General features: G+C 46.2%; 1 protein-coding gene across 1 annotated transcript in view; it reads left to right on the forward strand.

Annotated features, from left to right (window-relative positions):
- The first annotated feature begins 1,619 nt into the window (after positions 1 to 1,619).
- Positions 1,620 to 16,323, forward strand: part of LOC147413155 (axonemal central pair apparatus protein HYDIN-like) — an 82,325-nt gene continuing 67,621 nt past the window's right edge. Inside the window, exons 1-2 of the mRNA XM_086480599.1 lie at positions 1,620 to 1,730; positions 4,329 to 4,358. Of these exons, the coding sequence (XP_086336725.1) occupies positions 1,620 to 1,730; positions 4,329 to 4,358 (141 nt within the window). The remainder of the gene's footprint in view (positions 1,731 to 4,328; positions 4,359 to 16,323) is intronic.

The following is a 16,323-nucleotide window of genomic DNA, read 5'->3' on the forward strand; positions in this document are numbered from 1 at the left end:
GACGAATCAGCTCATGGGTGGGAATCGGAGAGTCTCGGTCGGTGCAATATTGCCGCCGATGTACTGTTGTGGTAGCGATTGGCACCTGTTATTCTTCAGCCTTCAGCAGCCCCACCACAGAAGGGTCCTCTGAGAGACCGGGCAAGGTGGACAACTATTCAACATCCTCCGTCTCCAAGGTAGCTATACCAAAGGCCCACAGGTACCCTCTTGGGTTCTTGAAATACCCCCTCCTGAGGTAGTCTGTGCCAAGGATGCATGGAGCCTCTGGGCCAGTCACAATGGGGTGTTTATGCCAGTCATTCCCAGTTAGACTCAGGTCAGCTTCCAGTACAGTTAGCTGTTGGGATGCGCCTGTCACTCCAGAAAGACGAAAGGGTTCTGCCCCTCTATAGCTCGATGGCATTAGGGTACAGTGTGCACCAGCGTCTCCTGGAGCCTTAGACTCCTGTGGGTCTGACGTTCCAGGTCATCGGGCCCACGCAGTCCAGTAAAGCCGGTTGTCCCTTTCCTCCCCCTGGCTGGAGGCAGGGCCCCTCTAATCCTCATCAGAGTCGCTCCTTGTGAAAATTACTCAGAAGGTCCAGAGACCTTCTCTTCCCCTTGAGGGCACTGACCAGTGCTGAGAAGGGCTCGGTAGGCATGGGCCAGGCCCCAGCATATTGCAGTGATTTGTGTCTCTCTGGAATTGCCAGGGTGACAGCATACCTTTTCCAAGTATTTTACTAGTTTTTCAGGATTCTGTATTTGTTCAGGGGTGAAATTCCAAAACAGTGGGGGTGACCACTGTCCCAGGCACTTGCCCGTACTCTCCCACACACCCTGCCACTCATAATTATCCATCCTCAGGGCAGATCTCTGGGTGGTGTTCTTAGCAAAAGTTTGTTTAACCGTGAACGATACCCTGGGACACATTCAGGAGATAGAGCAAGAACATGCTGGCTTGGGCATCCCAGGGATATTTGGAATTCTCAAAAGCTGCTATAATGAGCCTGAATGTGGAAGGAGAGGTGGAAGAGTGGGAGAAAGTGACCTCCTTTGTCCCTTCTGTGGGCTGGGTGCGATGAGTAACAAATGCCGTGAGAAGGTGCCTGGGGGCTGGGCATGACAGCAATGCCACATACAAATACCAGCTTAACCTCGTGACCAGTGATGCAGTGGCCAGGGATGCAATCAGACCCTAAGTCGACATCAGCCGGTGCAGCAAGATGCTAGTCCTGATCCCCCTCCCAGAGGTCCCGACCATCAGCGCAGGGAGCACACAGTGCCTGTACGAGTTGACACAGCACCGCCGCGTGAGCAGCCGAACCAGCGTGACCAGCGGTGATTTAACTGCTGTCACAGAGGGGTGTGACAGACCTTTCAACGCGCTCTGGCCAGATCTGCCGTTGTCTCAACCCCTCGTGCCCCATGTTGGGCACCAAAAAGGACCGTCGTGGTTTGGGCCCGGCTGGGAGCAGGCACCACGCGGCCGCTCAGTCACCCCTCGCCCTGTGGCGGGGTGGGGAGGAGAATGGGGAGAAAAGGGTGAAACCCCACGGGTTGAGATAAGAACAGTTTTAATGGAACAGCACGAAGAGAGAAGAAACAACGGTAACAACAGCAATACTAATGAGGTAATGAGTGACGTGGGACGCAACGGCTCACCGCCCGGATCTTGTCAGGGCTGCGTGTACTTGAAGGGTTCAGACCTCTGGTGTCTTGCCCTGACAGCTGGACTGAAGAAGCGGGTGAGGCTGCGGGAATTATCTGTGGGCACTAGATGACTCCTTCAGCCTGCTGGTAGGTAAAGGTGAGGAAAGCTGTGGAAGTGAAGAGCTGGTGTGGGAAGGAGAGGGCTGTTCTTGGTCTGTACTGAATGAGAGGCACCAAAATACATGGTTGATGTGTCTCGCAACTGAAGGAAGTGTTAACGTGGTTTGTAGTTTGAGTTGAAGAAGCTACAGGGGAATATACCTCTGCAGATCACAAGTTGGTGAGGTTTGTTAATATGTCCTTTGAAAGCATTTGCAAAACAAAGGTCTAGACCTCCCTAAGGTCAGGGTGGATTTACTGAGGCAATGAACATGTGAAGAAGCTAATTTTACAGGTTGTCCTGATGGGTGACTAGATTGCAAATGATGCCTGGTTTTATGTCAAGCTCTGCTGTTAGAACTCTTCTTTTGCGAGCTTACAAAGCAAGAAGACTCACAAAAGACCCCACCCAAATCAGCAGCAACATAACACTATCTTTGCCACTGCTTTGCGTCTTGGAGGTGGATGGATGGATGAATCTTGTTAGGCTGGAAAAAATTTCAACAGACTCTGTTGAAATTAAGGCCCAGGCAGAATTTCCACAAACTCCCTACAGATTTCCCTGCGTACTCAGAGGGTCCACTCACCCTGAGATGCTCGGGAGTAAATAGTCTTCCTGTTGTTTAGAGACAGCGTAAATGATGCTTCAGTTTCATAAACATGTGTTTGCCAGTGTCTGTACTAAGCATGTGGTCACTTTATCAAGGTAATTAAACAATGAGATGGTCCCGCTGTTGCTCCATGTGTTTCTCTGACATCCATTTTTATTTCTGAGATGTAATAATGAATCCTTAGTTGCCATTAAATGTGACCACTTCCTGGTGCAAAGTATGTGCTGGGTAAAATGGCGGTGCCCGAGGCTGATGGTATTTCTTTTTCATAATTGTTTTCATCAGCCAAGAATCCCATAGAGATTTGGCCCTCAACTGTGGCTTGACCTGTGAAGATTTTATGGTACTCTTGGAAGCATTCAAACATTACAGCTTCAGTGTTCACAGTGAGCATAGTGCTAGTCCTGGTTTTGAACTTAGTATACATTAAGAGTGTCTATCTTTTAAGTAAGGGTCAGGTGTATCAGCCTTTCTGCTTCTATCATGTTGTGGCCCAGAGAAGTTGTGAGTGCCCTCCGTGGCAGTGTTCAAGACCAGGTTGGACAGGACTTTGAGCAGCCTGGTCTAGTGGAAGGTGCCCCTGCCCATGGCAGTGGGGTTGGAACTAGATGATCTTTAAGGTCCTTCCAACCCAAACCATTTTATGTTTGGAAGTTTTCTTCAGCTGTAGTTTTGCTTTTTCTCTCTTAGATACTTAAGACCTGTTGATAGGTGCAAAACCCCTTCTGAGTTAGCTCCCAAAAATGCAATTCTGGATTAAGTTGAGTCTTTGCAAACCAGGACTAGAATTTTCTTGACCCAAACCTATGTCCCTGAAGAGGAAGGAAAAGACTGAAAATGTAGCTGAAGGCACACTTGGACAAAAATTATCAAAGATCACAGAGCACTGCACATCTATACATTCACAGCAAGTTTATGTAATCTGTGTGTAAAACTTGGTACCATGATATAGTTTTAATGTTGTGTTCTTGAGATGAAACAGCAAGAGCAACTAGGATTAATTTTTGCCTTTTAAAACCCAGCTTTGTTCTAGCACTCTTGTAAGTCTGTTTTTAAATATGTCTTTGTGGACTTGTAATCATACTTAGAGTATCTTTATTTCCTTAAGTTAAATGCAGTGCCTCCCATTTTGAGACAAAATGGGACTGGAGAGGGGTTGTTGAGAAGGCAGCCTCTCTGTGAGAGTCCCTGCTTGCACAGGGCCAATTCGAGCCACTGAAAAAACCCCACATAACACAGGCATCCAAGAGCAGTGGTTGCTTACTGATGTGTCCCTCTTTTTAATGAAGCTGGACAAGGAGGCTTTTTCAGCTTTGTGGGTTTTTGTCCCCATGCATGCGACTTAGGTTTTTAAACATTCCTCTGCACTTAGGAGTTTTGTCATCTTTTGCTCTGAAGGAAAGCAGAAACCACTGGATTCCAAGAATTTGCAACATGCTAATGGAATAATCATACCGTGTAACTTTCCGTGTCTGTGTGCCTGAGATGAACATAGAATATAATTTGGAGGTGTGAAAGGCTGCTTCCCCAAGTACCATGCAGCGAGCTAGAAAGCTGTCTGACCTGACAGTGTGGTGGAGGTGATTCTCTTTCCATTCCCCGGGGGGCTTTTCAGCCTTGCAAGTGTATTCCATGGCCTGAGGAGGATCGTTAAGAGGATCAGCGTTGGGGACCCATTTCCTCAGTCATCTGCAGGGCACCTGAAGAAATGGCTCATCCAATAGTGCTTTAACGTTCTTGGCCCTAACTTGTAACTGCGGGGTGCCAAATGTTCGCTTTTGCAATACACTTTGTTACACTTTGTGAAGAGAGGGATTCCTTTTCCCCAGTTGATTCAACCTCAGATTGAACACACACTCCCTTTGAAAATCCAGTTCCTCCGATCTCCTTTTTTGCTGTTTAAATTTCCGTGTTTCCTTTCAGATCCTAAGAAAGAGCAAGTCCCGCTTGCAGGTTGGTGGGGTTTATTTATGGGTTTCCTGTGTGTGTATGTTTGGGGTTTTTTGTTTGGTTGGCTTTTTGTTTGGGTGGTTGTTGTTGTTGTCATTTACTGTCTCTGTCTTACCTAGAGCAGTTTGCCTGTCTTCAGCATTCCATGCAGCCCTGTAAGATGCAGGGGTTTTTGTTTGTTTGCTTTCCTCTAGCAAACCATGTGGCTTCCACGGTACCAAAGAAAACCAAATTGGAGTGGCTTGAGTTTGTTCTTGGTGAGAACCCCTTTAATAAACTCCAGTGATCAACTTCTCTTTATGGTATGAATCCAGCCTTCTTACATGATTTTTGTCTGTCCCATCTTATCTTGCAAGCAGGAATCATCAGGATTCAAATATTTCATTGGTCAAAAGGGGGGGGGGGGGCGGCGAAATTACGGCGTTAATCCCACTCAATCTGCATATTGCGGTCACTAGAGGTCAGACTTGTACTTCACTGGATAAAGTAGTAACTGCAAGCTAGTAATTAGAGCTGAAGAAGCAGAAATAGTTGCTAAATGAAAACAAGCATTTTTGATGCTTTTTTGAAATAAAGCAAATGGAAACATTACCATTTTCATTTTACTTAAAGATGCTTCATTGTGGATTTCATTGTTGCTGTGTTTTCTGAATTGCTTCACTGCTCTGAAATTTGCTTGCTCTCGTTTATTTGAAATAACATTGACAGGATTGGTGGGCAAGCTTGATTCCCTTCCATCTCCCACTTTGTATGCACATTGCCTCATAGAAACTGTGTGTTTGCATATGTTCTGTGCTCAAAGTCTACTGAGTCCACTGTATTTTCCATTCAGTGAACTAACAAAAGAATATTGAGATAGAAATGAGTTGCCTGATATTTGAGGCCAAAATCACCGTTATTGCACTACATCTCTGTAATTCTTTTCCCAGTGTGAAGCTTGAAGACTGTTCTGCCATGCAGGTGGGAAGCATTTTGCACTGGTATGAAGAGTTGACATGCACCAACAGAGGTATGACACTGGAAATACCTTACAATTAATGGCTTTAGTCATTTTCTTTTAAATGACATTGAGATTAATGCAAAGCAACCCTCTCTGTCTTAGAATTTCATGCCTACTTACTTGTCTTGGCTGTGCTTTCCCCTTTAAATCCCCCAAATGCAGGTATGTTAATGAAATACAGTAACGGAATTGATTTGCTCAACATTGTCTTGTGGATCATAAACATAACTCTGTTTTATTGCTTGTTATCTCAGATTTCAAAACCAGCGAGAGAACATCTGGGATGTCCCTACATTGTAGTAAAAGGCTCATTTAGTAGTGGTGTTAGCAGTTTGATTAGTTGATAGAGACATTAAGTGTGCTGAGGCCTAGCATAAGAGTGCTGGGGGGGTGTGGATTATCAGCTATTTGTAATAAAATTCACAAGAGTTTATAAAAATAGCCTTCAAAGAGGTGTTGCTATTAACAGCTCCTCTTTTCTTGGGTTTCATGCTATCTAATGACTGATTTAAAGATTCAGCTCTTCAAATTATGTTCATTTAAATTCTTGATTTTAAAATTCTTGACTTTAATTAAAGTAACTGCCCGATGGTTCTATTATTTGAAACCCAAAAAATAACTTGCAAGTCCTTGAAGCTTCAGAGTTAGACGCCAAACTGTGGAGTTCATAATGACTGTTATTTGAAACCATACAATTGTTGACTCAGTCCTGGAATCTCCTCTGGTCTTAAGAAGTTCTCTCTGTAAGATTCTGTCTTCTACCTACCCTATAAATAGTGCAAGTATCTCGATAGATGAACAACACCGAAAGGGCCTTTCTTTATCTTTCTTTTTCCCTGAGCTCCCTCTGTATTGGTGCCTCTTCATTGCCAGCTGTTCTGGGGTGAAGGCTCGTAAACATCCCCCTGTGCAGGCCCTGGGCAAAGAGCAGTGAACTCGGTTATGCACAGCCGTACCCCTCCATTTGGCAAAGACCTGTTGGGAGATGCAATGTTCAGCAGAGCCGAAGTGAAGGCCATGTATGCTGCTTACACATGAGATTTAAAATGCAGTAGGATTTCCTCCTTTTCGTACAAAGAACTCTTTCAACATCCTCTGTTTTCTGCCTTTGTTTCTTAGCTGAATCGTTCCTGCAGCTCGGGTGGTTGGACACTAAATTGGTGTGGCTCTTCGATAAGGGCTAAGGTGTGAGATGAGTAACAGTTAAGAAGAATATATGCAAACAGAAGATATTTTCTCACCTCCTCTCACTTAGGAGCATGTTACCAGCTGCCTGTAACAACAGCAGGTACAGCACACTCAGATCAAAATTATGATACGTGAAGGTGATACTGGACTGCAGCGCTGTGCTTGGCTGAGCAGAGCTGCCGCAGCAGCCTTCAGGAGGTGTTTGCTGGAGAGGTTGATTGCTGCAAGACATATCATGAAGACACCTTCCTTTGAATAAACACTTGAGAAGTCACAAAGGCTTTTGAAGACTAGTTGACACTTGTATTTCAAGTTGTCTTTTCTGGGTCTCCTTGTCTCTCTTTCTAGCTCGGCCCCCCTGCCTTCCCTTTTTGCTCTGCTTTGTGGTTCCTGGGCTGCTCAGCTCTTGCTTTTCTGATGGTTGTGTTCACTCGCCTTGCTCTGACTGCCCTCTCTCTAGCCACAAGAAGCTGGATGTACGCTTCTCTCCTCCTTATTGAAGACTTTGCTTTAATGTTTTTGCTTAATTTTTTTTTTCTAGTTTCATGAATATTTCTAAGGAATGATGAAACTTGGGTGAATCAGGGCTGAAAATAAAAGAACAGTGTCTTACCCATTTAATGCACTATTAAGAAATGATGTTCAGGAAAACAAGCAATATCGCTACATTCAGGTATTCTGATATTATCAGATGATTAACTTTCATTTGCACTAAACATTTCATGCTCTAGGTTAACATTTTTTCAGTGCAAAATGTGTTGGACTATGGATTGTGCTGATGATCTACAGCTGCTTGCAATGGAGGCCTTTTTGAGAACGCTTGGAGAACTAAAGAGAACTGGCTAAGTGGAATTAAAATTGGCCTTATTCTGGTGGACAGTTATCTGTTTATAGTGCCCAGAAGCTTTTCATTGAACAGCGATATATTGTATATGTAGTACTAAATAAATATCAGGTACTGCAGCAAGATTACAGAGCTATTTTAGGCTGGGGAGGACATTAAAATGAACAGATTTGGAATTTGATGTACACACCTTCAGGACCTGTCTTCCCAAGCTTCAGGCGTGCGTGCACAGGTGTCTTCCTGGTCTCAGTAAGTTCATGGCCACTGTGCAGGTCCTTGTTTGATGGTTCCTGTGTTCCCACACGGGTAACCAGGAGCTCTTGCTGTTCTCTCTCAGCAGTTGTTGCGTAGCAGTAGCAGCACGTACAGCAATGCTGTGGCTCTGCTGTGCCCACTCTACAGACAAGCATGTGCACTGTCAACCACCTCTTTCCTCTGCAGAACAGTTCCTCACTTGTGGGAGCAGGTCCCATATAATGGCTTGGAAGAGCTTGGCAAGGCAAAGAGGCTGGTCCCCAGTAGTTCAGAGTGGTCTGAAAGGGCCCAGGAGCACACCTAAGGGAGGAGATAACCGCTGTGTTTTCAACTCTCTTTTCACAGCCAAGTTTCCAGACTTGTGCAAGCTGTGTAAACGTCCAAGTGAAAGCAACTTCTGCTCATATGGAAACACTATGCCTTATGCCAAGCTTTGTCGTAATGAGAAATTCAGTTGCATGACTTTATTTGAGGGCATAAGCTGAATTAACCTATGAAAGTTAGGTTTTTCCTTTTGAAATGCGTTATCAGTTGGGTATCGCCAGATCAGCCCTTTCAGCGCTCACCCTGTTCCACCCAAAGGGAAAGCTGTGTAGAAAGAAGGAGGAAAATTTCTTTTGAAACTCAGGATAAACCCATTCTCTTCTCAGCCCTATCTCCCCCTCTCTCTCCATCTAGCATGGAGCAGGTGGCAGAAACCTGTCCTAATCCTGGTGGATGCATGGGCATGTCAGGTGTTCAGATGAGATGCCTCTATGTTATTTTCTCCCCCCTGTCCGGCCCTGCCCCCCCCCCCCCCCCCAGCCTCTTAGAATTAAAGTCTCTTAGGATTTAGGAGGCAAGACTTGGGATCCATCAGGAGGTGATAGTGAAAAGCACTTCCCATACTTGTATCACCCTCTGATTTTCAGACAAAGTCCATGTGGATAAGCCCCTGACAAGTTGGAAGGGGATTGCATTTTCTGTTTGTGTGATTCTGAACTATAGCCAGGATCATAACATCTAATGTGATTAGCTGGGATAGTTCTCAGCTCTCTAGCACCTTTAGGAGCCTTTTCCAATTTGGAAGCTGGTTACTGTTTTGTGTAGCTTTGTGTATCAGATACTCTTTAAGCTGTGAGGTCCTTAGGCAAAGGGTTATGTTGCTGGAGTGTTTGGAATACTTTGGTATCGTACAGCTCCTGAAAAAGCTTTTTACTAGGGGATGAAGTTTGTTGCATCAGTGGCTCTGAGTGAGCTGGTAAATGAAAGCGAAGCTGGTTGCTGTGAGCTGTAGGGATACACAGGCAGGTTTGCTTGCAGTTCCCACTTGCTTGACAGCACTTCTTAAACTTGGTCCCTTCAAAAGGACATTTGAAGTGTTGGCAGGTCCTAAGCAAACGGGGAATCAGCATCCTGACGAGCACTGGGAGCGGCCATTCTGTTTTCATTTACTTGGGTCTCTGTGGCGCTTCTGTTTTCCACGGAGACGGTGGCCTCCTGGGTCCTGGGGGTTCCTGAGCCCATGTCCTCAGGCTCGGGCGGGCACCTCCAGCCTGCAGCTCTTCCAGACTGTAACATCTTCACCAGGAATAATCTCTGTGCTAGAGGTTAGGTGAACACTTCAAAATCTTGAAGTATTTCATCTCTAGCATTGGTTTGAGCAGCAGTTGCCATTTATCAAGGAGTCCTGGTAGGAAGAAGGTGGGTAGATTTTACTGCTGTCAAGCCAGAGGTAATAGTTTATAGAGCTCCGGGGGTGCAAGTTGTTTATTGATAACATGGGGCAGATCGTCTACGTACTGTGAATCGGTGTAGTCAGCTGAAGAAAGGGCCTTGCTGAGGTTGTGACCTGTGACTTAAATTTGACTAAATTTGACTAAAATTTGAATTGGTCCATAATGGCATTGGTCTCTGCTATTGAATTTCAACCCTGTTACATTACTGAGGTGCTCAGCATCATGCTTGTGATATTCTGGTGCTCCTCTAAGTGATGGCTTAGTGTCATCAGCAGATCTCACTGCCTGACTTCTCTTTCTGTCTGGGTCATCAACTAAAATTATTTAATCACATGATGAATTCCATTGTTACTGCTTTCTCCTCATTTGTTAGATCCTCTCCTGTCAGCACAACTATGGCATAAAAGTTCTGGCTTCTATGCATGTTCCTTTCAGGGGCTAACATCACTGAAGTTACTTTTACACATGAGATGTATGTATAAACAACCTCTTCACAAAAATACACAAAATCTATGTACAATGTTTTTGGGTGAAAGAAAGAACCTGCCTGGGAATGAGTGAGTGGGTGGTAGCCTGCTCCGTAAGCAACATTCAAATCTCCGATTGTTTGACTTGCATAAGCCAAAAATGTGCTTGACCTGGCTTTGCTGTAGGCTGAAGTGCTGTACAGCTCAGCTACTCAAATTGCAGTAACTTAGTCCTGTTTCTAAGCTCATAAATCTGTTTAACCTAAATCGAAGTAGTCAATTATTTGCCTTGTAAGGCTTCAGCTTTGTGGTTTCTTTCATCTGAAATCAGTCTGGGTTTTGTGACACACTGGCAGCCACATATGTCATGGATGTAAATTCCAACATTAGAATCATAGAATCACTCAGGTTGGAAAAGACCTTTGAGATCGAGTCCAACCATCAACCCTACTGTACCAAGGACACCCCTAAACCATCAACCACTAAGCACCACATCTAAATGACCTTTAAACACATTGAGGGATGGTGACTCCACCACCTCCCTGGGGAGCCTATTCCAGTGCCTGACACCCTTTCAGTGAAAAATTTTTTCCTAATGTCAAGCCTAAACCTACCCTGGTGCAGCTTGAGCCCGTTCCCTCTTGTCCTGTCATTAATTACCTGTGAGAAGAGACCAGCACCTGCCCCTCTACAATGTCCTCTCAGGCAGTTGTAGAGAGCAGTAAGGTCTCCCCTCAGCCTCCTTTGCTTAAGACTAAACAGCCCCAGTTCCCTCAGCCGCTCTCCATAAGACTTGTTCTCTAGGCCCTTCACCAGCTTTGTGCCCTTCTCTGCGCTCTCTCCAGCACCTCAATGACCTTCTTGTATTGAGGTGCCCAGAACTGGACACAGTACTTGAGGTGTGGCCTCACCAGTGCTGAGTAGACAGGGACAATCACCTCCCTACTCTTGCTGGCCGCACTATTCCTAATACAAGCCAGGATGCTGTTGGCTTTTTTGGCCACCTGGGCACACTGCTGACTCATATTCAGCTGCCTGTCAACCACTATCAACATTCAGTACAGCTTTATTCCCCTGACATCCTCTGAGCTTTGTGGTGTTGAGGAAGCAGCCTAAGGTAACTGAGAATCAACAGCTCTGAGACTGAAATAAGAATTGGAGGCAGCTGAGTTGGTTTGGATTTACTAATGTGAGCTCCTGTGTAAAGAAGGGCTTGTTCTTGTATATGTAGTGTAACTTCCATGGCCTAAACAAGCAGGAAATTTTAGAAGCCTGCAGAGTTGAATTTCTGTAACAGCCTGTGAAAAGTTACACGACAGAGGTGATCTGGGGAAAGAAAAATGTCAAATATCAAACACTCACTGAGGAATGTAACTGGCTTCTAATTTGGTGTAGGGCTTACGTACAGCGCGTCTTGTCACCGAGCTCTAGCAGGCTGCAGCATAAATGGACTTGCATGTCTTTGTGACACATGGGATTCAGGATTTGATGTGCTTTGCATGTTTCACGCCATGTCTGCCTGGCATGCAGTGCAGGTCTGATGCCTGTTTGGGCACGCTGCATTGCATGTGCAGGTTTAGCCATTTTTCCGGCTACCTAGTCAGCTCCATTCCTTATTCTTGGCGAATAAGAGGCTATTTGAGGTAGGAGACAGAAAACTTGAACTAATTGTTCCCATTATGAGAGTGATATGATAAATCACCAACTTGAGCTGAGTATCAAAGTTTTGGGCCTGTGTGAGATCACCAGTTGGGTTAGTGTAAAACACAAACCTCCTGACATGGCACTGTGGATTTTTGGCTTTATCTGATGTGAGGAATGCTTAGAATACGCTTTATTACGGACTTTAACGTGTCAGAATTTTCTCATTGTAAGAAGTGATTAAGGTGTACTGAAAAAGCTCTAAATCATGAACTGACATTTGTGCCTTGTTTTGTTTCTATAGACAAGATGGATATGATTTTTTTTCTCTTTTTCTTTTAATTCTTTAGTCCTGAAATCAGCTGTCTTATGGCTCAGATTCAGTCCATCTGAATGCTTAAACTTAGGCATCTACTTACCATTGCAGGAGCCAGAGTCGCATAATAAAATAACAGTAATGATAGAAATAACAAGCTTTTTAAAATTTAAGAAGGGGGAAAGTTATTTTTAAATGCCAAATTGAAATAAAAGTGAAAATAGCCGCTAGATGACACTTGAAACTTGTGTAATGAGATGGTACATCTGTTTTCAGAATCATTACAAATTTTGATAGACCCAAAAGGATTTTAAGTGGATCTGCATAGTTCTGCGAGATGGTGGTGTTTCCAAAAACAGAGTCAAAGTTCCTTCAGCTGTATCTCCTTCTTCTGTGATCAAATTAAACCACTGCACTAAGGAATCTAGTCCGCATTAAAAGCTCATTCCTGATGCTTAAAATGCTGCCTTCAGAAAAAAGAGAAATACAGGTATTACTGATCTATGTGGACAATGTTTCAGGGTCTGTATGTGAGTGCTTCCTCGGTTCTGGACCCCTGTTTTCATTGTCATGCAACTATTCAGTCTGTCAAAATTTCTCCCCTACTTTAACCTGCTAAAAGTCAGTGGGTTTTGGGTTGTGCTGCTGCTGTGCTCTGTACTGCTCTGCAGACAAGCACTCGTCCCCTGTCTGAGAGGTGGAGGCATTTCACAGCCTGCTCTGTGTTCTGGAGGAGAAGTGTGCTATTGAGAAACGGCTCTGGGGGGAAGCCCTGCAAAGCACTGACTCTGCCTCCTCTGCATTTGGGATTTCGGACGTTTGTTCTGCTCACCCTCCCGGGGTTCTTGGCACTCTCTCCTGTTGTGGCAGCAGACGTAGGAGCAAAAAGAACTGCTGCTTTGGAGCAAAAGGACGACAAAGCTTTCTGGCTGGGTGGGTCCTGCCTCCTTCACCTAGGAGCAGGGCCAGGTTTAGGAGCGCAGGTGTCCCAGTGTATCCATCCCCGGGGTGACTGACCTCATGGGGGGGGCTTGGCGCTGCTCTCCGGTGCCCATCTCCTTGGCGTCAGCGCTGCACAGAGCACGCAGCGAGGGCACCTCCTGCCTGCTCTCCAGGAGCTCCAGGCAAAGGAAAGCACTGGGCTGATCTGGGTGGATTTTCCCAGGGGATGTGCGTGGCTGCGGGCAGACCTGCTGTGGCCGTTGGTTGGCGCCTGGGGAGGTTAGTGCCTGGTGTCCGGAAAGGCAGCTCTCACTCCAAGAAGTGGCTGTCTTCTGTGCTTTATGACCCGGAATTTTGGCTGGAGGGGTGTGTCACTGGAGTCTCGTTAACGTTTCAGTGCAGTAAGTGTAGCTGTGGCCTGTGACTTGCCGGGTTTCTTGTTCCTGCCTCTGCAGCTGCTGAAGGCTGCAATGAGCCCTGCAATAGCAGGTGGCCTGTTTTGCCTAAGACATGAGTCTTCAGCCAACTGCTTTTTTTCAAGTGACTATGGAAGAAAGCCACACAATCTGAAAAAAAAAAGTCAATGCAAAAGGGTTCTGGCTGGCTACTTCAGACTCTTTAGTTGGCGTCCTTCTGTGGTGAGCAGTGTTCCCCTCAGCTGCACCAGTGAGCCGCTCTGCAGACAGTTGCAGGCCATCATTTGGGCAGGTTGGCTGGTGGTTTATTTCCACGGTGCATGCTGCTTGTGGTTGGGGTTTTGTTTTAAGTTTAGTTTTAAAAGGGTGAGCCTTCGGTGTAAGCTTCCCTTTGCCTCCCTGCCTGCCCCACCCTTGCCTGCTCCCCCTGGGCTGGCACCTGGAACCCCCAGGGCTGGGTTCCAAAGCCACTTTAGAAGTAAGCACCTCCAACCCCTTCCCCTGCTGCCCAGGCTTGGCCCCTGCTCTGTGTCCTCCCTCTCCTCCAACCCTGAGCTCACGGGGAGCCTGCTTCGAGTAAGCCTCGAGCACCTCGTTGGCTTTCCTCTGGGCCTGCGAAGGTCTCCAGTGAGGGCATGGCTCAGCAGAGCTGCTGAACGCCAGCCTGGCTTCTCCTCTTCCCTGTCATTTCCCTCTTCCCAAAACACTGGGTGGGGGCTCGATATGGCTGAAGAGGTGACCCAGGGGTGCAGGAGCCCCAAAGCAGCCAACGTGCCCAGCCCCTCACTCGGGGGCTGGGGACAGCAGGAGCAGTGCCTGGCTGGCCGATGGGACCTGTCCCCCCGCACCCCAGCAGCTGCATCAGCTGGCGCCCAGCCGTGCCCCTCGCTGTGCCCGGGAGCACTGCCAGCCTGGGGGGCAGCCAGCCGGTGGGGTGCCCTGCCCTGGGCTGCCCTGCAGCCCTTGCCTGCCTGCTCCTCCCTGCCTGCCTGCCTGGGGCCAGCACCCCAGCTGCTCCCTTTTGGCCCCGCTGTATCCAGTGCGGGCACCAGTGCCGTGATGCGGTTACTGGCCATTTCATCGCAGCCCCGGCACGGGTCACCTTTGGCACTGGGTAGCGGCCGCATTTCTGCTGCGTCCTCCTCCTTTTCCCCGACCCATCGCCCACGGCGTGCCAATCCCTCCTGCTCCCACACTGCTGTGCCATTTGGGCAGGCTTGTTTCCCTTGCCACCTCCTTCCCTTCCGCACTTAATGCTCACCTACTGCGGAGCTGCTGGGCTGGGGGACGTGTACCGTGTTGGAGTGGCGTCGGTGTTTTGTTTTGGTGTGGAAGCGATGTGTTTCTGCCAAGCAGCAGCTGCATTGCCCGGGCAGAGCGAGCGTTTCCTGCAGGGTGGGTGGCTTGCCATTTCATCCGCGAGAGGTTCCTTAAAGCTTGGTTCAAAATAGAGCCAAACCTGCTGTGCCCAGCCTCAGCAACTCCATTGGGAAAGTGCTGGGTACTTTGTTATTTTTACAAAATGAATAATTAGTGTTTGAGGTCCTGACTTTTTTCAGGGATTAGGTGTATTTAGGATAAAGCATAGTAGAAAATAAAGGCTTAACCATATCCTAAACCATATCTCACTTTATAAAGGTTATTTTTGTAGGTCTAGGGGCCGACTCCCACAAGCCTGGGAGCTGGTACCTTCCAGCACTGACAAGTTTAAGATAAATGTACTGATTTGTTTTACCTAATAAGTGGCTGTTGGCATTCAGCCTGGGGAACGACCATTCAAATGGAGGGAAAAAGACAGCAAACAGCAGCATAATGAAAGACTTCAGAGAACTGGGGCGGTGGTTGTATTTATAAAGATTGTCCGAAGTCCTGTCCTACTTGTGTTCAGGACATTTTGAGTCCTTTTAAAAAATACTTTTTTAGTTACATATTTGCAATGTCATGCACCACTTAGTTTTCTTAATGAGATGATTTTTTTCTATGTTCAGCCTATGGAGTAGGGACAATGACCCACGATGACCTGGCGCTGGGTGACCCCTGGCAGACACTTCCCTTCTGCTGCTCCTGTGCCGCTGCCTGTAAGCGAGTGCTCCCACGGGCTCGGCCTCCAGTTTCCTTCCCCTCAGCAGAGCCACCCACTTGTGCTCTGCATTAAGGATGTGGAAAATAAGGCTAATTGCTGATGTCTTTTTTTGTATTCAAAGCCCGTTATTTTGTCTCTCTCAAGCTAAACAATGAGCTTTCACAGAGCTTTTCCTTTATTTTTCTTTGCCCTATTTCTTCATTCTTTTTTTTTTCCTTTGCCCTTTTTTCACTCTTTTTGCTTCCCTCGTCTTTCCCTGACTTTTTACTGTTTTCTCTTTCCTTTCTTTTCTTTTTTTATTTTTTTGAGTGTATTTTCTAGATTACAGCTGCCAAGTAGTTTGCCCTACTGACAACAAGCACTTGCTGGCAGCCTGATGATGGTACACTCTTACCTTGGTTTTCCGGTACCATACCTAATGTGGCACTCACAAATTTGGGTTAAATGCGGAATTCAGGTCCAGTCATCTGTGTTTGTTCTCTGACAGGGGTGTAAGGAAGACCCGATAATCGAGATCTATGCTAAGTTTTGTCTTTTTAATTTCCTGATCGGTGTGCTCATGCACTGTAACGATAGGATCCGGTTCCTAAGTGTGTCTTTTGAGGGCAATTTTGTAGCAGGCAGGATTTGCCTGTCTCCCACTTATTTCAATGAGGACATTCCTGAAGGCTGAAGAAATCCCTACAAGGTAAAATATTGTTTTATTGTATTTCTTCATGTTGTCTTCTGTAAAAGAAGAGAACTAGAAAGAAAAACAAAAAAGAAATCTTTGTTTAAAATTAGCTATCATTAAAAGACTTTGCAGTAGATTACGTATCTTCTCCTGACTTTTCAAGCTTTATTTTTTATATTATGGTTAAGTCTGATGGAAAGGTTCATGTTCATTTAGTACAGTTGCCTGAAATGGTGACACGAGCACACCTGGGCAGAGTATTCCTTGCACAGAATAAGCAAGCTTTTTCTATGCGTTGAATGGATGAGGTGTTCTTGTTCGGTTCTTGTGCCATCCTGTGCACTCGCTGTCTGTGTGGTTTCCATTTTAAAAGCAGATTTGGAGAGAGCCAGCACTTGAAACGCCCTTTAGATTATTAGGTACGA

This window comes from Leptosomus discolor, unplaced genomic scaffold, assembly GCF_034619465.1.
Source record: "Leptosomus discolor isolate bLepDis1 unplaced genomic scaffold, bLepDis1.hap2 HAP2_SCAFFOLD_63, whole genome shotgun sequence".
Lineage (NCBI taxonomy): Eukaryota > Metazoa > Chordata > Aves > Leptosomiformes > Leptosomidae > Leptosomus > Leptosomus discolor.